The sequence below is a fragment of the Bos indicus x Bos taurus genome, chromosome 17, assembly GCF_003369695.1.
Source record: "Bos indicus x Bos taurus breed Angus x Brahman F1 hybrid chromosome 17, Bos_hybrid_MaternalHap_v2.0, whole genome shotgun sequence".
NCBI lineage: Eukaryota > Metazoa > Chordata > Mammalia > Artiodactyla > Bovidae > Bos > Bos indicus x Bos taurus.
In genome coordinates this window covers 20,695,581-20,719,837 of record NC_040092.1, presented here as the reverse complement: position 1 = coordinate 20,719,837, position 24,257 = coordinate 20,695,581, and the positions used below count along the sequence as shown (strand labels likewise).

The following is a 24,257-nucleotide window of genomic DNA, read 5'->3' as shown; positions in this document are numbered from 1 at the left end:
ACAAGATCAATTATTTTTTCTGGGAATCAGAAGCTTGTTGTGGCAGAAACCAGGAAACTAGGTTAGACACTGATGAGGCATTTGCATCCGTTGCATAGTCGGTTCTCAGACGCTGACAGGTTTTAAAGGGAATAACAAAGGCTGCTTCCCCAGAAAGGCTAGATCAGCTTTCTGCTGGTTGGGTATTAACATTCCCCTTCCCTTCTGGTCCCACAGAAGTTCTCTTAAAAAATAAAGAAGAGTAAAGGAGACTAGAGAATTTTCTTTCATTTTTCTTTTCTTTTTTTCATTTTTCAATTTTTAAATGTTACTTTATGAAGAACAATATTGATATAAAAATGAAAATTCAAGACAAGTTTAGCCATAATGTCACCACCTAATCAAGTAAGCCGTCCTGGGAGGTGCCGTGCTAGGACCTTCATCTCACACCCATCCTGGCCCTCTCTGCCCACCTTTGTATCACAAGGAAATCTGTTTCCCAGGCTCCCTTTCACTCTGCTTCCTGGTAGGTTCAGCCAGTCGCAGGCACTGGTGGAAGACTGGAGGGCCGAGGAAGGAAGAAGCCAGGGCATTTTTGTCTCCCTTGCTGCTTTGGGAAGCATCTCTGCCAGTGACTGCATGTTCGAGGCTCCAGATCCTCTGAAAGTCCAGTTTCTACTGGATAGTCCTGGCTCCTGGGCTCTGATAGTCCTACTTCCTCCCTTCCTTTCTCTAGTCCTAAGTGGATTAATATCTTTCTGCTGTTGATAATCTATGCCTTTGTCTCACAATCTTGTTTGGCTCCTCAGCTCTATCATTGCCTGTTATGATGGTTTCAAAATATATCCAGGAGTTCTGTGACCTTCCTACCTTTAAAAGGTGGAATCTAGAGAATTCCCTGGTGGTCCAGTGGTTGGGGCTCCACGCTTCCACTGCAGGGGCCATGGGTTTGATTCCCATATGCTACAGCAGCCAAAAAAAAAAAAAAAATGGAGCCTAATTGCCCTCCTCTGGAATGAGAGGCAGAACTTAGTGACTGACCTCTAAGAGAATGTGGCAGAGATGACTATGATTTCTGAAGCTAGGTCATAAAAGGAATTGTTGCTTCAGTGTTCTCTTGACACTTCTCTGAGGGAAGCCGGCTACCATGTCATACGGACACTCAAGCAGCTCTGGGAGACAGTCCCACAGGGGAGAGAAACTCAGGCCTCTTATTGACAGCCACGTGAGGGCACCATTTTGGAAGTGGCCCCAGTCAAGCCTTCAGATAATAATGCAGCCCCTGCTGATATCTTGACTGCAGTCTCCTGAGAAATCCCATATCAGGACTGCTCAGCCAAACTGCTCCAGAACTCCAGATCTGCAAAAAGGATGAAAGATAATGATTATTGTTGTTTTAAGCCACTTAGTTTTGGGACAACCTATTACACAGCAGTGGATAACTTAGGCACCTGAGCTTCCAGAAGGAAAGCACTACTTTTACCACAAGCAAATAATAGGGAAAGTCCAATTTACACAAAAGTTCACTGATGGGTAAATTAATAGAGAAAACGTGGTCTATCCCTATGATAGATTATTATTCAGCCATTAAAAGGAATAGAGTACTGATTCAAGCTACAACAAGGTGGACCTTGACGACAGTAAACTAAGTCAAAGAAGTCAGTCACAAAAGGGTTATGCATTGTATGATTCTACTTAAATAAAATGTCCAAAACAGGCAAGTCCATAAAGACAGAGTAATTAGTGGTTTCCTCAGGCTATAGTAGAAGTAAGGAGCAAACGGGGAGTGACTGCTAATGGGGCTTGGTTTTTTGTTTTTTTGAGTATAGTTGATTTACCTTGTGTAGTTTCTTCTGTACAGCAAAGTGAACCAGTTACACATATATCCGCTTTTTTTTAGATTCTTTTCTCATGTAAGTCACTACAGAGGACTGAGTAGAGTTCCCTGTGCTTTACAGTAGGTCCTTATTACTTGCCTATTTTTTTTTTTGGAAGCACCCCACAGCATGTGGGATCTTAGTTCCCCATCCAGAGGTTGAACCTGTGCCCCCAGAATTGGAAGCATGGAGTCTTAACCATTGGATTGCCAGGCAAATCCCCCTAGTTATCTCTTTTATATATAGTAGTGTGTGTATATTACCAGTCAATCCCAAAGGAAATGAACCCTGAATATTCATTAGAAGGACAGATGCTGAAGTTGAAGCCCCAATACTTTGGCCACCCATGCAAAGACCCAACTCACTGGAAAAGACCCTGCTGCTGGGAAAGACTGAAGACAAAAGGAGAAGAGGGCAGTAGAGGATGAGATGGTTAGATAGCATCATTGACTCAATGGACATGAATCTGAGCAAACTCTGGGAGAAAATGGAGGGCAGAGGAGCCCGGCGTGCTGCAGTCCATGGGGTGACACAGAGTCAGACAGGACTTAGTGACTAAACAGTGAGTGTGTATATGTCAATCCCAATCTCTCAGTTTATCCCTCACCCACTCCTTTCTCACCTGGTAGGGGCTTCTGTTTGGAGCAATTAAAATATTCTGGGAATTCCCTGGCAGTCCAGTGATGAGGACTCAGTGCTTTCTCTGCCCGAGCCCAGATTTGATTTCTGGTTGGAGAACTTAAGATCCTGTAAGCCATGGGGTACAGCCAAAAAAAAAATAAAAAGACTTGGGACTAGATAGTAGTGACAGGTGCACGTATCTGTGAACATACTGATGTCACTGAACCGTACCCTTTAAATGTGTGGACTTTATGGCATATGAACTATATCTCAATAAGCTATTTAAAACAAGCAAGGGGGACTTCCCGGGTGGTCCAGGGGCTAATAGTCTGTGCTCCTAATGCAGGGGCCCAGATTCGATCCCTGGTCAGGGAACTAGATACTACATGCCACAACTACAACTTCACATACCGCAACGAAGATCGAAAATCTTGCATACCATGACTAAGATCCAGTGCAGCCAAATAAATAAAAATAAATATTAAAAATATGTTTAAAACAAGGAAGAATCTTCAGCTGTCCAAGGTTTGGTCCAGAAACAGCCAGGTTCAGGTACAAAGGACAGTCAGGAGAGATGGTGCCTTTGAGGTTAGGTCAGGTTCCAAAGTTGGTCAGGGTCCAGTTTTGTTTTTCCCTAGATCCTACTTCTGGGGCTTCCCAGGTGGCGCTAGTGGTAAAGAACCTGCCTGCCAATGCAGGAGACGCAAGAGAGGTGGGTTCAATCCCTGGGTCAGGAAGATCCCCTGGAGAAGGAAATGGCAACCCACTCCAGTATTCTTGCCTGGAAAATCCCATGGACAGAGGAGCCTGGCGGGCTACAAGTCCATAGGGTCGCAAAGAGTTGGATATGACTGAGCAACTGAGCGACTGAGTGCAGCTATCTACTCCCATCTTGAATACCAAACAGCCTTTGCGGCTTTGACAAAGAGGGGGCAGTGCCGGACACCCACCTGCTGACCTGGCGTCAGCTGGCCTTGCTGCTCTCCCACTGAGATAACCATTTCACCAAACAAGAGCATCAGCCAAGGCCACTCTGGGACGATGATGGAACAAGACAAGACACGAATGTGGTCCAAGCCACAGAATGCCAGATCCAACCCTCTCCTGGCAAATATGAGTGACAGCTGCTTCTGCACCAGTTACAGCCTCAGCTTCTCACCAGTCTGTCCCCCCATATAGACGAGATTTATTAAGAGCCTCGATCGTAGAGTCATCCTGCTTCCTGCTAGCACCCACTCTAGAGCAAATTCCCAGATCCTCATACTCTTCCCAGAACCACCCAACCAAAGCCCCAGTTCACAACCTACCCCCCTGGACCCAGCCCCCAGAACAGCAACACAGCCTGAGGCTGGCTGGCTGCAGTGGGTGAGCTGTGGCCTCACTGCGTCATTTATACGCAGGAACAGAGGTGCTGGGCAGACGAGGATGTGACATATTTTGGCCACTCACTTCCCATAAAAATGAAAGAACCAAAAGTCAACTTACGCAGCAAGGTTGTTTAAAATAGCCTAAAGCAGGAAATGGCATGAATGTCTATCAAGGGAAGAAATAATCAGGTAAATTACAGTACATTCATAAAACAGAGAACTATACAATCATTTGAAAGAAGGAGGCAGGGATTATCTATTAAAAAGAAAAAAGAACAAGATATATGTATATATGCTGGAGCTGGAAAGATGATTATAGGGTAACATGAAGTGAAAAAAGCAAATTGTATATTAATATGTTTGTCACGCTTCCATAAAAAATAAATGTGTTTTATATATATATATATATATATATATATATATATATATATATATGTGCATGTTCTCAGGAGAAAAATCAGAAAGAACATGAGTCAAACTGTCAACAGTAGTTACCTGGGACTGGAAATGGGATAGGAAGAATCCTACTAAATACATAATTTTGTAAATGGCCAGATTGTGGGTGTGGAAACTCCAGGTCTGTTCATCCCACCAGGACCCTCCCCACCCTCACCTGGATACTTGGTTTTGCGGCATGAACAGCACCCGAGGCAGAGCCCTGTGCAGCGCCAAGGTCACCTCAGCACCGATTGGATTAAGCAACCAGCTGAGCATTCTTGCAAAGCTGGACCAACTTTGGCAATATTCCACCTTAAATTTGGTCTCCCTCCTTTTCAGCCTCACTTTACTTCTTCCCTAACTCTTGCTTCCCTGGTATTATACCCTCCAACAAAGCATTAACTCATATTCTTTTCAAGGAGCCCATACAAAGTCAATGGGTGATTTTTCTTTTTTTTTTTTTACATTTTAAATAGCTTTCTTTCAACATTTTCTTTAAGAGCCCAACCACTTGGGACTTCCTTGGCCATCCAGTGGTTGAGACTTTGTCTTCCACTGCAGGGGGTGTGGGTTTGATCCCTAGTTGGGGAGCTAAGAACCCATGCCAAAAAAAACAAGAACAAAAACATAAAAACAAAAGCAATGTTGTAACAAACATAATAAAGACTTAAAAAATGGTTCACATCCAAAAAATCTTTAAAAAAAAAGAAAAGTGGATGAGGACCCTCAAAGCAGAGAAGTGCTACCAAATGAATATAACTGTAATACAAAATCTGCACAGAGCCAGTATTTACAAGTAACCTCTCTTCAGGTGAAACAGACATTGAAATTCAGAGAGCGTGCCCAGTGCACTTCAAACAATGGTGTTGCTAAGGTTTGATCTTCCTGTTTTCTAAGATGGGTTTGGGGACACTATTATCTTCCATATAATGTCTTTGACTTAGTGAGGGTGACTATTAAGTAGAACAGACTGAGTCTCCTGTGACATTTCTGGAGGGGATTTCCCTGATGGTCTAGTGGCTAACACTCTGCTCTTCCAATGCAGGGGGCCAGGGTTCAATCCCTGGTCAGGGAACTAGATCCCACATGATGCAACTAAAAAAATAAAATAAAAAAGATCCTGCATGCTAAAAGGAAGATCAAAGACCCCACAACTAAGACCTGGTGCAGCCAAATAAGTAAAATAAATATTTTTTTAAAATATTACTAAAAAAAGATGCAATGATGACATCAGAACTGTTCTCAAGTCTATCAAATTAAAGAAGGATGAGAAAAAAAAAAAAGAAGGATGAGGAGGAAAAGGAGAAGGAAGAGGAGGAGGAGGACAGGGTGAGAAAGAGGAATAAGAATCCAGATTAGCATCTTTGGGAAGTCAAGGCTGCCATGGGTAGAAGAGTGGATCTGAGGCTATTTCAGGATGTCAACCCTTGGAACTGAGCCCAAGAGACAGGGCAAGTAAAGCAGAAGACTACTCGGACTCCTGAAAAATAAGTCTTTGTAAAGTGGTTTGTTTTAGTGCGAACTGCTGTAACAAAAAGACCCATAGACACTCAGAGATCAGCTAATGCTATGGTGACAGTCATACGGCAACACATAAAGGTATCAGATCAACACATTGTATACCTTAATCTTACTTTAAGTTCTGCTTGATTGACTATGCCAAAGTCTTTGACTGTGTAGGTCACAACAAACTGTGGAAAATTCTTCAAGAGATGGGAATACCAAACCACCTGACCTGCCTCCTGAGAAATCTGTATGCAGGTCAAGAAGCAACAGTTAGAACTGGACATGGAATAACAGACTGGTTCCAAATTGGGAAAGGAGTATGTCAAGGCTTTATACTGTCACCCTGCTTATTTAACTTATATGCAGAGTACATCATGCAAAATGCCAGACTGGATGAAGCACAAGCTGGAATCAAGATTGCTGGCCAAAATATCAATAACCTCAGATAACGCAGATGACACCACCCTTATGGCAGAAAGTGAAGGGGAACTAAAGAGCCTCTTGATGAAAGTGAAAGAGGAGAGTGAAAAAGTTGGCTTAAAACTCAACATTCAGAAAATGAAGATCATGGCATCTAGTCCCATCACTTCATGGCAAATGATGGGGAAAGAATGGAAACAGTGAGAGACTTTATTTTTTGGGCTCCAAAATCACTGCGAATGGTGATTGCGGCCATGAAATTAAAAGATGCTTGCTCCTTGGAAGAAAAGCTATGACCAACCTAGACAGCATATTAAAAAGCAGAGATATTACTTTGCCAACAAAGATCTGTCTAGTCAAAGCTATGGTTTTTCCAGTAGTCATGTATGGATGTGAGAGTTAGACCATAAAGAAAGCTGAGTGCTTTTCAACTGTGGTGTTGGAGAAGCCTCTTGAGAATCCTTAGGACTGCAAGATCAAACCGGTCAATTCTAAAGGAAATCAGTCTTGAATATTCATTGGAAGGACTGATGCCGAAGCTGAAACTCCAATATTGGCCACGTGAAGCAAAGAACTGACTCCTTGGAAAATACCCTGATGCTGGGAAAGATTGAAGGCAGGAGGAGAAGGGGACGACAGAGGATAAGATGGTTGGGTGGCATCAGTGACTCGATGGACATGAGTTTGAGCTTTCAGCAAGCTCCAGGAGCTGGTGATGGACAAAGAAGCCTGGCATGCTGCAGTCCATGGGGTTGCAAAGAGTCAGACAAGACTGAGCAACTGAACTGATACCTTAAACTTAAACAATGTTGTATGTTAAAGTGTTAGTTGCTCGTGTCTAACTCTCTGTGACCCCATGAACTGTAGCCCACCAGGTTCCTCTGTCCATGGGATTCTCCAGTCAAGAATACTGGAGTGGGTTGCCATTTCCCTCTCCTGGGGATCTTTTCCACCAAGGGATCAAATCCAGGTCTCCTGCATTAAAGGCAGATTCTTTACCATCAAAGACACCAGGGAAGCCCGTTGTATGTTAACTACACCTCAATTTTTTATAAAGAAGGCCAGAAAATGTACCATAGCCTGGGTGACTTATAAGTGACAAAAATTTATTTCTCCCACTTCTGGAGGCTGAAAGTCCAAGATCAAAGCACTGTCAGATTTGGTGTCTGGTGAGAACCCCCTTTCTGGTTCATAGACCTCTGTCTTTTCACATGGTGGGAGAGAGAAGGAATTTCTGTCATTTTAAAAAATTTTATTCATTTATTTTTAAACTTCGGCCAAGGTTAGCAACATGCAGAATCTTAATTTCTTGATCAGGGATCGAATTCACGACGCCTGAAGTGGAAGGGTGGCGTCTCAACCACTGGACCACTAGGGAAGCCCGCAGGCATGTCTTTCTTTTAAAAGAGCACTAATCCAATGCATGAGGGCTCCATCCCCATGACCTCATGACCTCCCAGAGGCCCCTCCCCCTAAAATCATCACGTTGTGGGGTTAGGTTTCCAACATATGAATTTGAGGGGCACAGACTTTCAGTCTTTTAGGTAGTCTATGGCAACAGCACAGGGAGCTATTCTCTAGTGCCCCAAAGTTCCCTCTCAAGTCCTAGTGTGGTTTCTCAGGGGCTGGTGGCCTGATTTTCCAGGAAGCAATAACTTCTCCTTGCACATAATCACTGCTTCTCTCTGCCACGTGCCCAGGCAACTGGCTCCAGGAACCTCTGGCTCAGTTCTTCCTTCTGCAGCTAACTGTGGGAGCTCCCAGCACCCACTCACCCTTCTCCCCACTCCAGATTTTCCATTCTTGTTGGTGGCATCAAGTCCCTCTTCTTTTACCCATGGCTGAAGCAAAACTCATCCCAGGAAAGCTAATATTTTGTCATTCACTCAAGCCCACAGTCTGTATTAATTTTTTTAATTTGTAATGAAAATGTTCTAATATTATAGGAGAGAAAATAGTATGATGGAGTTCCATATACCCATCACCCAGCTTAAACAATCATTAACAAAAAGGCAAGTGTTCATCTTCTCCACATTCCCAACCATCCCACCCTCCCAATGGGTTATTTTAAAGCAAAAAAATCACAGACATTACATCATTTTATTCATGAATATATCAGCAAGCCCATAGTCTTTATTTATTTTTTAACTTTTTTGGTCACATGGCATGAGAAATCTTAGTTCCCTGACCAGGGATAGAACCTACATCCCCTGCATTGGAAGCACAAAGTCTTAACCACTGGACCACTGGGGAAGTCCCAGCCCATAATCTTTGAATAGCTGTTCCATGTTATTGGGAGGGAAGGTTGAGTACTGTGTGTAGAGTAGATGGAGAAAGAGACCCTCTAGTGAACTGACCTTTAATCACCTTTCCATTATTTCCCAGCAATTCCGCTCTGACTCAAATTTGCATGCCCTCCTCAACAAGTCATATGCTGTCTCCCACTCAGCACCTGAACTCGCTTTCTAAGTTTGGGCTGTCCATCCCTATGTGATTTTTGATGAAAGCAGAGTTTTATTCCTTCTATGGAAGTTTAAAAAGTTAAACTTAAGGGAAAAAAAGGAACAAAAAAGGTTAAACTTCACTTCCCTTGATCATGGGCTATGACCCAAGCTCAGCCATTTGGATGCTCTCACCAAGGATGTGAGTTTGGACTAGATGAACCATGTACATAGGACTAAAGGAACAGAAGGGTGGCTGGTGCTCAGACAGTGAGTTGCTTAGGTGTGAGGTGAAGATGGACTATGAAAGTTATGTCAGCCTTGGGAAGGACTTTGGGCTTATTATAACTTGGCCTTGATACCTGGTGTGATACAATGTATGTATTTATCAAGATTATTGAATGCCGACTTGCCCTGTAGTCCATTGGTTAAGACTCCATGCTTCCACTGCAGGGGACACAGGTTTGATCCCTAGTGAGGAACATTCCACATGCCATGTAGTGGAGAAAAAAAAAAAAGATTATTGACTGTTGAGTAGATTAGAAGGAAGAAGGGATGAAGCAGAAAACTCAGTTAGAAGCCTACTGTAGCCTTCCAGGTGGTGAAATAATATTAAGTGGGGCTAGGGTGCTAGGAGGGACATGAGGAAGTAGAAGAATTTCCGAGATGCGTTGCAGGTGCAATTGATGGGACTTGGTTGCCCTAATTTCTAATTCCTCTAGTAGCTTCAAACACCACAGTAAGAGAACAGTGTTGATTCCACGGTGTCAGTGTTCTGAATGAAATGCTTCAGTGGTGACAGTGACAGCAAATGTAATAGTAACAACAACAATAATATAAAGAGCAGCAGCTAACATTAATGTAGCTCTTACCACGTGCCAGCCTCTGATCTGTTTTTTTTTTTTTTTCCATGTGGAGTCTTAGTTCCCCAACCAGGGATCGAATTTGTACCCATGGCCACTCTCTAATCTCACATTTTCATTAACTGCCCCATAAAATCCTGTACCTATTAACAGTCACCCTCCATGCTCCTCTGCCTGAAGCCCACGGTCACCACTAACCTTTCCGGGTCTATAGATTTGTCTATTCTGAACATTTCATATAAAGGTATTATATATTATGTAACCTCAGGTTTGACTTCTTTCACTTCTTTCACTTAGCATCATGTTTTTCAAAAACATGTATTTCTTTTTGTTTACTGATTTGGCTGTGCTGGGTCTTAGCAGTGGCATGTGAGATCTTTGATCGTCACTGCGGCATTTAGGATCTAGTTCGATCCTAGATCGAACCCAGATCGAATCGAACCCAGATCGAATCGAACCCAGACCCCCTGCACTGGGAGAGCCGAGTCTTAGCCACTGGACCGCGAGGGAAGGCTCTAGCCTCGCGTTTTTAAGGTTTGTCTGTGTCGTAGCCTGTGTTGGTGCTTCATTCCTTCTTATAGCGGAATCCTGTCTCATTGTATGGATGGACCGCATTTTGTTTATTCATCTCACAGTGGACTCCTGGGTTGTTTCCACCTTCTGTGTTGTTTTGCCTGTGGTTAGTACTTTTCTTCAGATCACTTCATAGGAACAGAACTCCTCGTTTCTCTGAGATAAACCAGGCTCCAGAAGAGGGTAGGTAGAAAAAGAGAAAAGGCCCTTATCCAACCAGGAAGCTCAACTATTGAGTGAGTACCTTTCGTGTGCCAGGTGGGGCAGCCCTGCGACCACCAACCTGCTTTCTGTGCATTTGCCTATTCTGGACATTCTGAATAAATGGAATCATATGATACGGAGGGAATAAGAGAAGACCACAGCCCATGTGTGTGAAGCCCAGGGAACAAATGTGCTCTGTTTGAGTGTGAGTCAGGAGGCTGAGCATAGATTGGATGGGGCAAGTTGGGGAGCAGGGGGAGGGCGGTGGAAGAGAGGACCAGAAATTGATTCTGGGTCCAAGTTCACATTTGATGCAGTAGGTTTGTTTGTTATATGACCTTTGGTGAGGCACTGAATCATTCTTTGTCTCAGTTTTTCATCTGTAAAATGGGAATAAACAATTTTTGTGGGGATTAAATGAGTTAAAGGGACTTCCCTGGTGGTCCAGTGGTTAAGACTCTGCACTCCCAATGCAGGGGGTCTGGGTTCGATCCCTGGTCAGAGAACTAGATACTAAATGCCACAACAAAGATCAAAGATCCCGCATGTCATAACCAAAACCAAGCACAGCCAAATAAATAAACAAATAGAAATATTTTTGAAAAACATGATGCTAAGTGAAAGAAGTCAGACATGAGATCACATAGTATATGATTCTTTATATGAAACGTTCAGAATAGACAAATCTATAGACCCAGAAAGCAGATTAGTGGTGACCAGGGGCTTTGGGCAGAGGGGAATGGAGGTTGACTGTTAATAGGTACAGGATTTTATGGGGCAGTTAATGAAAATGTGAGATTACAGGGTGGTCGTGGGTCTTCCCAGGTGGCACTAGTGATAAAGAACCCGCCTGCCAATGCAGGAGTCGTAAGAGATACTGGTTCAATCCTTGGGTCGGGAAGAACCCCTGGAGGAGGGCATGGCAACTCCCTCCAGTATTCTTGCCTGGAGAATCCCATGGACAGAGGAGCCTGGTGGGCTACAGTCCACAGGGTCACAAATAGTCAGACACGACTGAAGTGACTTAGCACACAAGCATAATGCTTGCACAACTTTGTGAACTTACTAAAAACTACTAAATTGCCACATTAAAAGGGTCGGTCAAATGGCACCCCACTCCAGTACTCTTGCCTTGAAAATCCCATGGACGGAGGAGCCTGGTGGGCTACAGTCCATGGCGTCGCTAGGAGTCGGACACGACTGAGTGACTTCACTTTCACGTTTCACTTTCATGCATTGGAGAAGGAAATGGCAACCCACTCCAGTACTCTTGCCTGGAGAATCCCAGGGACAGGGGAGCCTGGTGGGCTGCCGTCTACGGGGTTGCAGAGTCGGACACGACTGAAGCGACTTAGCAGCAGCAGCAGCATCACTGCAGGTGATTTACATCTAAACAAAAAAGAATCTTTCCTAACAAAAGGAAATGCTAGAACACATTACCACCAGATAAACTGAATTCAAATCAGATCAACCTCTCAGTCCAACACCAGTCTAAAGAAAAGACAGGGAACAAACATATTAAAGGGCTTTACAGAGGTAAAATTATCAGAATCTAGACTGAGAATCGCTATAAGGCAAACAATCCTGTTTCATCATCAAACTGATTTCAAGGGAAGGAGAAAAAAGAAGAGATGGAGGAGGATTTAAAGAGACGAAAGGACATATCAACCAATTGGAATATGTGGATATGATTTGGATCTTGAGTTAAACAAACTTAAAAAATAAACTCATGAAACAACATTTCAAACATTGAATGCTTGATATGAAGAAATTATTAATTTTTTCAAGTGTGATCATGATACTGTAGATTTATCATTTCATTATGTTTTAGAAATACATATTAAAATATTTGTAGGTGAGACAATATGGTGTCTGGAACTCTTTTTTGAAATTGAATTGTGTTAACACATCTAGTTCCTGTGACACACTAATTTGCTAATTCCCCTCCTCTTTCTCAACCCTCTCTTGTTCTATCTGAAATTAGTTTATTTTTGGTTTTACTTGTTTACCATCTGTTTCCCACAAGAGCAGTAATCCTGTCTCTCAGATATTGTCATAGCCCACAGGTTTAGCAGTGAACGTGGCAATTTATTAAGAGCTAAATATTGATTGAATCAGTGAATGTCAATATTGGTCTTACCACATCAACTGCTCTAGTCCTGAGTTTCAGCTCCACGTCCCCGCCTGTCAACTGGACGTCTACACCCAACCCAGACATCTCCCCAGGTTTCCTTTTTTTTTTTTTTTGGCCATGCCATATGGCTTTTGGGATCTTTGTTCCCTGACCAGGGATCAAACCTGGACTCCTGCAGTGGAAGCATGGGGTCCTAATTTTGGACAGCAGGGAATTCCCGCCTCCAGGTTTCTTTCATCTTCATCATCTTCATCTAGTTTTTCTATAGAACTTTGTGTGGCTGGCTCATATGCTTCTTTGTTTAATAATCACAATTACCCTTTGTGACCCCATATTACAGAGTGGGAAGCTGAGGCCCCAAAGAGTCATGTGACTTGCCCAAGGCCACACACCCTATCAGTGACTGCACCAAGCTTAGAATGTAGAGTGAACTGGAAGCTTAACCATCAGAGCTTAACTGCCTCTCCCTACTTAAGATTGTAAACATTCTCTGAAGAACTCAGGCTCATCATCTGGCGGGGGGAGGTCACCCTGGACTCCTGCCTCCCCTTTCCCTTCCTGGGGTCTTAGTTGTGGCATGTTGTGGCAAAGTCATTTCCATCTCCTCCACTCTCCCATCCCCTTCCTGTCCCGGTCCTGAGGCTCAAGCTGCTGGCTGACACTGTGGCTCCTCTAGCCTTGTCCCCTCCCAGCAGATTCTCAGTACATCTTTGCTGCCTGCTTTGAGGAAGGCAAAGTTGCCCCAGTCTGAGCATCCGTTACTTATCTCTTAGTTCACCGTGGGGGCACACCAGGTTCAGCTCCATCCCTCCTAGCTGTGGGCCCCTAAACAAGTTACCTAACCTCCTGTGGCAAGTTGAATGGTGCCATGCCTCCTGACACTCGTCCCCCCAAAAAACAAGTTGTTTCCGTCCTAATCTTCAGAACCTGTAAATGTGACCTTATTTTTAAAAGTGTCTGTAGAGATGTGATTAAGGATCTCAAGATGAGATCATTCTGGGTTGTGTGGGTAGGTCCTAAATCTAAGACAACTGTTCCTTTTTTTTCTTTTTTGCAGCTCTGAGCAGCATGTGGGTGGGATCTTAGTTCCCCACTAGGGATCAAACCCTTGCCCTCTGCAGTAGAAATGCTGAGTCTTAACCAGCGGGCCATCGGGGAAGTCCTGTAAGTATTCTTGTAAGAGACACAGAGAAGACAGACCTACAGAGAAGGCCGTGTGAAGACAAAGGCAGAGACTGGAGTGATGCTGCCACGAGCTATGCAAGCCAGCAGCTGGAAGAGGCAAGGATGGATCCTCCTCTAGAGCCATCAGAGGCAGCACACCTTGACTTCAAATTTCCAGCTTCCCAAACTGTCAGAGAATGTTTCTATTGTTTGAAGTCAAGTTTGTGGCAATTTGTTACAGTAGCTAGAGGAACTTAATGTCCCTTCCTATTCCTCACTGTCCTTGATTTAGGGTGGAGATAATCATAGATCAGAGCTTCCCAGGTGGCCCAGATGGTAAAGAATCCACCAGCTAATGCTGCTGCTGCTGCTGCCGCTGCTAAGTCGCTTCAGTTGTGTCCGACTCTGTGCGACCCCATAGACGGCAGCCCACTAGGCTCCTCTGTCCCTGGGATTCTCCAGGCAAGAATACTGAAGTGGGTTGCCATTTCCTTCTCCAATGCAAGAAAGTGAAACGTGAAAGTGAAGTTGCTCACTCGTTCCTGACTCCTAGCGACCCCATGGACTACAGCCTACCAGGCTCCTCCATCCATGGAATTTTCCAGGCAAGAGTACTGGAGTGGGGTGCCATTGCCTTCTCCCCAGCTAACTCAGGAGACTTGAATTCAATCCCTGGGTTGGGAAGATCCCCTGGAGAAGGAAATGGCAACCCACTCCAGTGTTCTTGCCTGGGAAATCCCATAGACAGAGGAGCCTGGCAGCTACAGTCCATGGACTCACAAAAAGTCGGACAAGACTTTGTGACTAAACAACAAATCATAGATCCACTTTATTGGGATGCTGTGCACAGATCTGACCCCGGCTTTAACACTTACCAGCTTGTCTGACCTCGGGCAAGTGATTTGACTTCTCTGTGTCTCAGTTTCCTCTGTTGTAGAGTACAAAACTTCTTAGGAAGTAGTAAGGCAGCAGTTCTCAAACTTTTCCCTCTCAGGGACTCTTAAGAACTGTTGAAGACCTTAAAGAGACCTTGTTAAAATGTTACATCTATTGATATCTACTGTAACTAGAAGTTTAAGCTGTTTTTAAAAACACTGATTAATTTAAAACAGACACATGACATGTTAGCATGAATTTTTTCGATAAAAATTAACTATGCTCCAAAACAAACAAGTGCTGAGGACAGTGACATTGTTCCATATTTTTGCAAATCTCTTCAAAATCTAGCTCATTATCAGAGAGCTAGCCCCTAAGATCTGTATCTGCACATTCAGTCAATCATGATATGCTGATTTGTATTACCTATAGGAAGAAGATGCAGCCTGTCATTGATGTATAGCTAGCAAAGGGACCTGAAAGAGACCCTTTGGGTGTTGAGGAACCCTGACGGTCATGAGGCCACACTTTAAGAAGTAGTAAGTTAGGAAATATTTGTAAAGTACCTGGAATAATGCCTGACACATGATAAACACTACTTTTAAACTAAATATAAAGCAAATGCTCAATATATTTTAAACTAAACATTTTTAGAGTTTCCCTGGTGGCTCAGTGGTAAAGAATCCGCCTGCCAATGCAGGATACACAGGTTCAATCCCTGATCCAGGAAGATCCGACATGCTGCGGAGCAATGAAGCCCGTGCGCCACAACTGCTGACTGAGCCTGTGCTCTAGAGCCAGGAGGCTGCAACCACTGAGCCCATGTACCACAACTACTGAAGCCTGGGCACCCTAGAGCCTGTGCTTCACAACAAGAGAAGCCTGCGCACTGCAACTAGAGAAAAGCCCATGCAGCAACAAGGACCAGGCACAGTCAAAAATAAATACATAAAAATTATATATATATTTACATAAACTTTAAGCATTTTTAGTTTTAAATAACGTGTGTCAAGTTGGGGTGCACTTTACAGCTACAATGGCGTTCAGGGTTTTTTCTGACTTCAAGGAGCTCTGAAGAGGGAAATAAGTGTAACCTTGGTCAAAACTCACTGTGTTAAGAGCAGCTTTATAGGAGTACGAGATGGGATGTGGGGATGCAGAGGAGGGGGTGTGAAGGATGGGGTTGTGGCTTCCGGGAAGGCTCACCTGGGCGAGGAAGGATGGTCTGATGGACTAGCAGATTCAGCCAGGTCAAAAGAACAGGCGGCTTGTGACAAGAAAGCTGAAATTCAAACCCTGTTCTCACCGCCTCTGTGAAGTGGTGTAGGTGTCACAAAGAGCCGCTAACGGATGTGGCTGGCCGGCAAGCGGGGCAGCCCGGAGGCTTAGGGACCAGAGAACCCCTCGATCTTTCTGTCCCTCTCCTGGGCGCCTCTTCTGAAGCTCAGGGCCCGGCGCCGCCAGGTCCGCCCGCTGACCGGGTCGGTGGGGAGGATAGGCGAGCCGCGGGGTCCTCGACGCTTTCCCGGGATGGGCCGCATCCCGGAGTCTACCTCCTGAGCCCTCCATTTCTCTGCAACGCAGAGTGGCCCCCCGGCGCTGTGAGTGGTCCCAAGAGATCTGCGACCCGCAGCCCCACCGCCTCCGCCCCCCACCACCCGCCTTGCTTCTCCTCTGGGCTAGTCTCGACCCCTCCGCGACGGGATTGGGAGAGGAGGAGCTAGGACCGCGCTGGAGGCGGGGGTGGCGCCTCCGGACGCGCTGGGGGCGCCGGCTGGAGGCGGGGAAGGAAGGTCCCGCGGGTGGAGCGGCGGGAGCGGCGCGGGGGGCTGCAGAGTCGGAGGGTGGGGGTGTGGTGCCCGCGGGGACCCCAGGGCGCCCTCGGGCGGCGGCAGCCGGGCGCGCCCCTCTCCAGGCCGGGATCGGGGCGGGGCGCGCGGCATCCCCGCGGGGGGAGCTGGTCAGCCGGCGTCGCCGCCGCCAAAGTTTCCCGGAGGAGCCGCGGCCGCCCTTCCTTCTCAGGCCCAGGGCGAGGCAGCGAGCCCTCGGGCGAGGACTGCTTGCGAGAGGGCAGCGTAGCCCCCTCTCCAGCCAGACCCCGCGCCTCCATTGCGCCCAACTCGGATTCCCAACTTGGGAGGCGCCGCGGGCCTGCGCACGCGCGCGCCTTCCTCGCCGCCGCCGCCGCCTCCTCCTCCCCTCACTGGGGAGCAGGCTCCGGGCCGATCCGGGCGCCGAGACCCGCACCCTGATCGCTCACCTCCGGCTCCCGGCCCACCGCCTCCGCCCATGCCGACGCCCGCCGCCTGCCAGGTGCGCCCTCGCCCGAGGGCCAGCTAAGCGCCGGCCGGCTGCGGCGGCGAAAGGTGGGCCCGGCCCCGGCGCTGCCCTCGACAGCGGCAAGTTTGGGAGTTGCACTAGTTTGCGGGGTAGGGGAGAGGCTGGGCGGGGGGGCCATGGAGGAGGACCGGGGGTCGGCGCTGGCGGCCGAGTCGGCGCTGGAGAAGAACGTGGCGGAGCTGACGGTCATGGACGTGTACGACATCGCGTCGCTCGTGGGCCACGAGTTCGAGCGGGTCATCGACCAGCACGGCTGCGAGGCCATCGCGCGCCTCATGCCCAAGGTCGTGCGTGTCTTGGAGATCCTGGAGGTGCTCGTCAGCCGCCACCACGTCGCTCCCGAACTGGACGAGCTGCGCCTCGAGCTGGACCGACTGCGACTGGAAAGGATGGACCGCATCGAGAAGGAGCGCAAGCACCAGAAGGTGGGAGGTAGCCTCAGTCTGCCCATCCGGGCAGTGGGGCCGCTGGGACCTAGGGGGCCCTTCAGCACTGGGGTTCTGTAGGTGCACACGTACGTGTATACAGGGAATAGATGAGAGAAGATCCTACTGGATGAGGGAAGGAGCGAGGCCCCTGGCCCTCTCTTACCCAGCCTGGGCACCTGGCATGTACCACCCACAGAGATTAAGGGTAGTTGGTTGGAGTCAAACCTGAGTTCCAACCCCACCTTTACCATTTAATAGCTGTGTGACCTTGAGTAAGTTATTTCACCTCTCTGTGCTTCATTTCCTCACATATCAAATGGCGATAGGAATAGGACCCGCCTTATAAGAATTAAATGGAATAGTATCTAAAGTGCTTAGATAATATTATTCTTTTCCAGAAATGAAATAAGCGCCCCTACCTTTCAGTGCTACCCAGAAGGTGTGACACAGGGCTCCTTTCTTCATAGTACTCCAGACCTTTTCAGAGCCAAGGGGATGGGACCTCCAGCCACCGAGTTCATTGACCCTCAGTCTCTGGGCTCTTGATTGCCAATGACTCTCCAGAGTTCCTTCGAGTTTATTAACCTAGGTTGGTTTCCCCACCTTGACTTTACTCTGTGAGGTAGGGATAATTCCCTTCATTTTACAGATGAAGAAACTGAGGATCCGCGTGGAGGGATTTGTCCCAAGTTAGTGCTGAGACTCCCAGCCCCCATGGAGATAATTCTAGTGTCTCTTCCCCACCCTCTTTGAATTGGAGAAAGATGATTTGGGGTGCCTTTAAGGCTCAGCCTCTGCTTGTGACCAAGGATCCTTCTGGGCTCATGAATCAGGGACTCCTCGCAGTCCACATGAGGTGGCCGGGGAAAAGGAAGTGGGAGACCTGTGGTTTCCTGTCCCAACCTCAGCCCAGGGAGGCTCCTGGCAGATCCTTGAGACTGAGAATGAGAGGAAACACTTCTCCTTGGAGGATCAGGGTGTCTGAGCAGACTCTGACTCGCTGTGTGTCCTCGGGAAAATACCTTTGGCCTCTCTGAAACTCTCCAGCCAGCCATCAACCTACTGTGTGCTTTGAGGTCTGTGTCTTTTCAAGGAAGAGAGCCTGGGCTGTGTTCACAGTCTTAACCTTAAGGGCAGATCCCTGGGTGATTCAAAGTACTCATGTTTTGGAGGTGTGATTGTGTTTGTCCTCAGAGGTCCTTGAGTCCTGAGGTCAGGTAGGAAATTCAAGCTCCCAAGCCTTAGACAGGGAGCTTAGACAAGATCTCACAGGGAGCTTGAAAATGTCCCCTGCCCTGTAATTAAAGTCAAGATTCCCAGGGCCTTTGGAGTTAGATAGCCTGGTTTAAAGTGCTGTCACTCACGGGCTGTGTGACCCTGGGCAAATCACCTCACCTCTCTGTGCCTCAGCTTCTGGGTTATACAGTGGGGAAATATTAATAATAGGGAATATTAATAATAGGCTATACGATAGGGAAATACAATATTGATAATACCCATCTCATAGGGTTATGGTGCTCTGGACAAAACCTGGCCCATTTTGAGGGCTTCGCCAAGTGTTGACTTTTGTTTTGGGGTCAGGAGGGGATTTCACAGAGTTCTCTTAGGCTGATGTTGGAAATGTTTCCCCCACCCTAGGTACCCGGACTCCTACACTTTCCATCTCTCCCAAAAGGTCGAGGAAGGAAGGCACCTTGAGATGCTCACGTACAAACTGCTTCTTACTGACAAGGACTAAGGGCCTTAGCCCAAGTCACACAAGTCCTGGCACCTGTGTCCCCATCCTTGGCATTTTAAGTTCTGCTGCACCTGGGCTGGGAGACACCCTTGGGAGCCATCGGAGGCCACTGGGCCTGGAGTCAGGTGGAATTCCCAGCCAGCTGCACTTGTCACTTCTGGAGTGCTATTGGCCAGGAAGTAAACACCAGTGTGTTCAGAGCCAGGGCTCGTTTGTAAACACTGAGGATGATCTTTTATAATTTGGAGGACAAAATCCTTTTTTCTCCCATCCCAGCTCCAGTCCCCTTTACTTCATATTCTTGAGATCAAGAGAGACTCCTCTTATTCCCTCCTCCACCCCACGCCCACCCCCTCATAAGCCTCAAAGGATCTTCAAGGTGTTATTTCCACAAAAATCTTCTTAGCATGTCCTTGATCTTATCTGTCTGTCTGTTCATTCCTGCCTCCCACCTTTTCTGCCTCCCTCCTTCCCTCCCTTCTTTCCTTTCTTCCTTCTCTCTCTTTCAACTGGCTCCAGGGACCTCCCGGGTGATCTGGTGGTTAAGACTCCAAGCTCCCAATGCAGGGGACACCAGTTTGATTCCTGCTTGGGGAACTAAGATCCTGCATCCTACATGGCGCAGTCAAAAAAATAAAAACAAAGCAAATATGGCTCCAGTAAAGCCTGCACCCTCTCTTCTACTCCTCCTTCCAAAAGACCTCCAAAAGACTCAGTTCTGTTCATCACTTAGACCTGGGCCACAGTCTTACCAGGTACTGCCTGGTTGCTCAGTCCGCAACCCCGCTGATTGACTACAGCTTGCACAGCGCCTTCCCAGGTAACACAGGTGATGCAAAGGAAAGGAAGACCAGGTCCTCATCTCAGGCAGCGAGTGCATAACAGGGAAGACGGGAAAACACAGAGAGAGACTTTAGAAAGCAGTGGCAGGTGCATATCATGTAAACAGCATACGTTATTTATTCATTCGACAGATAAATTTATGGAGTACCTACAAAGTGCCAGGCACTGTTCTGGGCCACAGTGGTGACCACAAGAGATGAGGTCTTTGTCTTCAGGGGTTTGACTTTCTAGTGCAGTGCTGTTCCGTAGAAATAAATGTGGTGTGTCACACTGATACAAAGACATAGGTAAGGTTAACGTTTTTTTTTTAACCTCACCTGTGGCTTGCGGATTCTTAACTCCCTGACCAGGGATTGAATCTGGGCCCAGAACAATGAAAATACCTAGTCCTAACCGCTGGACAACCAGGAAATTCCTCAGATGAAGTTAATTTTAATAACATACCAAACCAGCCTTTCCAAAATGTTATTTCAACATGTAATCAATGTAAAGGTACTTTTTATTGAGATGTGATTGACAGATAACACTATTTTAGGTGTACAGCATTATGCTTTGATATATGTGTGTATTGTAAAATGATTACCACCTAAGGTCAGTTAACATCCATCACCACACAGTTACCAAAATATTATTAATAAGGTATTCTGCATTCTTTTTTTCCTACCATGTCTTTGAAATTCGGTGAATGTTTAACCCTCACTGCATGTTTCAGTTGAGACCAGCGCATTCCAAGTACTCAGTAGACACATGACTAATGGCTACTCTAATAGAATGATATGATTCTAGCGTGAGGAGATAGATTTTTTTTTACAGTTTAAAACATTTCAGCTTATCATAAGTGCCATGAAGAAGATAAAATGGGGAAATATAAAAGAGACTGGTCAGCATTGGGGTCTCATAGATGGAGCAGTCAGGAATGCTTTCCCTGAGAAGTGCCATCTGAGCTGAGATCCAATGAAGGGTAGGTACCAGCCATAGGGAGATCTGGGGGAGGGGCGTTCTGGGCAGGAAGTGCAGCAAGTGCAAAGGCCCTGAGGTAGGAGGTTGGTGTGTGCATGGAATGCAAAGAAGGCTGGTATGACGAGAGCAGAGCAAGTGAGGAAGAGGTCAGGGAGACATTGTTTGGTGGCTCAGTTGTGTCCAGCTCTTTGCAACCCCATGGACTGTAGCAGCCAGGCTCCTCTGTTCTTGGGATTTCCCAGGCAAGAATACTGGAGTGGGTTGCCATTTCCTTCTGGGGATCTTCCCAACCCAGGGGTTGAACCCGCATCTTTTGTACCTCCTGCATTGGCAGGCAAGTTCTTTACCACTGAGCCAACTGGGAATCCCTCAGGGAGGTACAGGGATCTGATAACTCTGGGCCTCATGGGCCAGCATAAGGAGTTTGAAAACAGTGTCAAGAAAAGGTGAAGGAGATGATCAGTCAGGGGCCACTTCCTGGAAAAGCCTTTTTAGCTGGTGTGGAGGCAAGATCAAATTGTCCTTGATCAGCTCAGGGGCAAGAACCAGCTCCCCCAGCATCAAGTTCAGCTCACTGAGAGAAGAATAAAAAAAAAAGAACTGAGGGATAATAGATAAATTGTATTCATCTAGTGCTACTGTAGCTAATTTCCACAGCCTTACTGACGCAAAACACAAATTTATTATCACATTGGATAATATGATACTATGAATAATATCAATATGAAGAATACTGGATAAAATTCTGGAGGTCAGAAGTCAGAAAGGAGTCTCACTTGGGTTAAAAACAGGTGTCAGGAAATTCATTCCCTCTGGCAACTTTAGGGGAGAATCCTGGCCTTTTCCAGCTCCTGGGGGCCACCTGCATCCCTTGGCTTGTGGCCCCTTTCTCCATCTTCAGAGTCAGTAGTGTGGCATCGTCAAATCTCTGACTCTGATCTCTGCTTCTGTCATCACATTGTATGTGGGATCTTAGTTTTCTGACCAGGGATTGAACCCGCGCCCCTGCAGTGGGATTGTGGAGTCTTAACCACTGGATCACTAGGGAAGTCCCCCCATCATTCATCTCTGATTCTGTCCTTCCTGCCTCCCTCTTTCATGTTTAAGGGCCCTTGTGATTACATTGGGTCCACCTGTGATAACCCAGGAGCATCTCCCCATCTCAGGGTCCCTTTTGCTGCACAAGGTCACATATTCTCAGGTTCCAGGGAGATGAGGTTGTGCACATCTCTGGGGGGCGTTGTTCTGCCTCCTCCAGCCATTTACACTTGACTGATAGGCTGATAGCACTGTGTGCCCAGCCTTTGTCAGGTGGGAGCAGAGAGGACTGGGGCAGGAGGAGCCTGACTCTACTTCTAGTCCATACCTGCATGTGGGAAGGTCCTATGGTCGCTCCATCTTTTTTCAATCACTGCTTCTGCCCTTTGGCCCCACGCTTCACCTCCCTTGGTGACCTTGAACCAGCTGTCTGAATACTTAAGTTATTACCTCTCATTTCCCAAGTTCAGCAGGCTTCCTGATGAAGGCGATGGGATTTAGGAACTTATTTGAAAGATGAACGGAGGCGATGCTGACATCTGGCCACCTGGGCTGGCTTGGGATGGGTTGTAGGAGGACCAGAAATCAACAAACATGTTTAGCATTTTCTGGGTACTGGGCACAATTCCAAATATCTACATATATTAACCATTTAATCCTCATGAAAACCTGCAGGGTAGATATTACACTATCTTCCTCATTTCCAAGGCACCCAAAGACTGAATAACTTGTCCAAGATCAGCTAGTAAGTGGCAGAAATTAAATTCATGCTCAGGTCAACAGGCTCCAGTATCCATGCTTTAAGCAAGCATTCTATACAGTTAATGGTTTTACAAAGTACTTGTTTTTTTGGCAACAGCTTTATTGAATATAATTCACATGCCGTACAGTTCACCCATTCAGAGCATACAATTCAATGTTTTTTTTAGTTTTTTTCCCAGACTTGTGTTACAATCAGTTTTAGAACATTTTCATTACTCCGGAAAGAAAACCCAGGCCCATTAACAGTCGTTCCTTATTCTCCACCAACCCTTCTGCCCCTGTCAAGCTGCCAATATACTTTCTGTATCTGTGCATTTTGTGTGTCCATCTGTATCATGGACATTTCCCATCAATGGAATTACACATTGAATGACCATTTGCATCTGGCTGCTTTCGCTCAGCATCGTATTTTCAAGGTTCATCAAAGCTGTAGCTTGTGTCAATGCTTCATTCCTTTTGTCTGAATTACATTCCGTTGTGTGGATACACCACATTTTATGTACCTGCTCATCAGCTGATGGATGTTTGAGTTGGTTCTGCCTTTCGGCAATTATGAATAATGCTGCTGTGAAGGTTCGTGTACATGTTTCTCTGTGGACACATGTTTTCATTTCTCAGACCCTACAAGTGGAATGGATGGGTCATATGGTAACTATGTCTAACTTACTGAGGAACTGCCAGACTGCTTTCCACAGTGGTTGCACCATTTTACATTCTTACCAGTGATGCAGGAGGGTTCCAGTTTCTCCACATCCTTGCCAACACTTGTTATTATCTGTTTCTCTGATTACAGCATTTCTCTGATTACAGCCATCCACAAAATTATTTAATAGGCATCTTGTTTATCCTCACATTCAACCAGTAAGCCTTTAATTTTTTTTTACTGAAACATAGTTGACACACAGTATTATATATTAGTCTCAAGTGTGTAGTGTAGTGATTTGACATTTACATATATTATGAAACGATCTCCATGATAAGTCTAGTAACCATCTGTCCCCATGCAGTTATTGCAATACTAGTGACTGTATTCCTTATGCTATGTGTTACATCCCTGTGGCTTATTTATTTTGTAACTGGAGGTTTGTACCTCTTAACCCCTCTCACCTGTTTCACTCCCTTTCCAGTCCCCTCCCTTCTGGCAACCACCTGTTTGTTCTCTGTATCTATGTTGTTTGTAGATTCTGCAAATAACTGCAATCATGTGGTATTTGTCTTTCTCTGTCTATCTCATTCCACTTAGCGTCATACCCTCTAGGTCCATCGGTGTCACAGATGGCAAGATTTCATTCTTTCTTACAGCTCAGTAATATTCCATTGTGTAAATAGACCTTATCTTCTTTATCCACTCATCTATCAGTGGACACTCAGTTTGCTTCCAGATCTTGATTGTAAATAATGTTACTGTAAACAGAAGGGTGCATGTATCTTTTCAAATTAGTGTTTTTGTTTTCTTCACTGTGAGCCTTGATATTAGGGCTCCCCAGCTAAGGGAAGCTGAGGCTCAGAGTTCTAAAGTTAGTTGCTCAAGGCTACTTGAAGAGGTGCCTGTTTCAGGTATACTAGGAGCTTCGGGGCCAGGGAACATCCTTGGGATCTTTGCAGCCCTCTCTGTCTCTTGGAAAGAGATGTGTCCTACTGGGATGGAAAGTCTGTCTGAGGATCAGGGATGTGACCTCCCTAGA

The 24,257-nt window shown here is 46.1% G+C and overlaps 1 protein-coding gene and 1 long non-coding RNA gene across 4 annotated transcripts in view; one reads left to right on the top strand and one right to left on the bottom strand.

Annotated features, from left to right (window-relative positions):
* Nucleotides 1-268: 268 nt before the first annotated feature.
* LOC113907591 lies at nucleotides 269-16,081 on the bottom strand. Its single transcript, XR_003515236.1, has 3 exons — nucleotides 15,670-16,081; nucleotides 14,463-14,605; nucleotides 269-1,339 (listed from the first exon to the last, which is right to left on the bottom strand). It is a non-coding gene; the product is annotated as an uncharacterized LOC113907591 (long non-coding RNA).
* Nucleotides 16,082-16,616: 535 nt separating this feature from the next.
* Nucleotides 16,617-24,257, top strand: part of RILPL1 (Rab interacting lysosomal protein like 1) — a 41,761-nt gene continuing 34,120 nt past the window's right edge. For 2 of the 3 annotated variants that reach the window (XM_027566986.1, XM_027566988.1), the window contains exon 1: nucleotides 16,663-17,228. In XM_027566986.1, the coding sequence (XP_027422787.1) occupies nucleotides 16,920-17,228 (309 nt within the window). In that variant the 5' untranslated portion in view covers nucleotides 16,663-16,919. Of the gene's footprint in view, nucleotides 17,229-24,257 lie in introns of all 3 variants that reach the window. The other variant, XM_027566987.1, reaches the window with a different exon arrangement.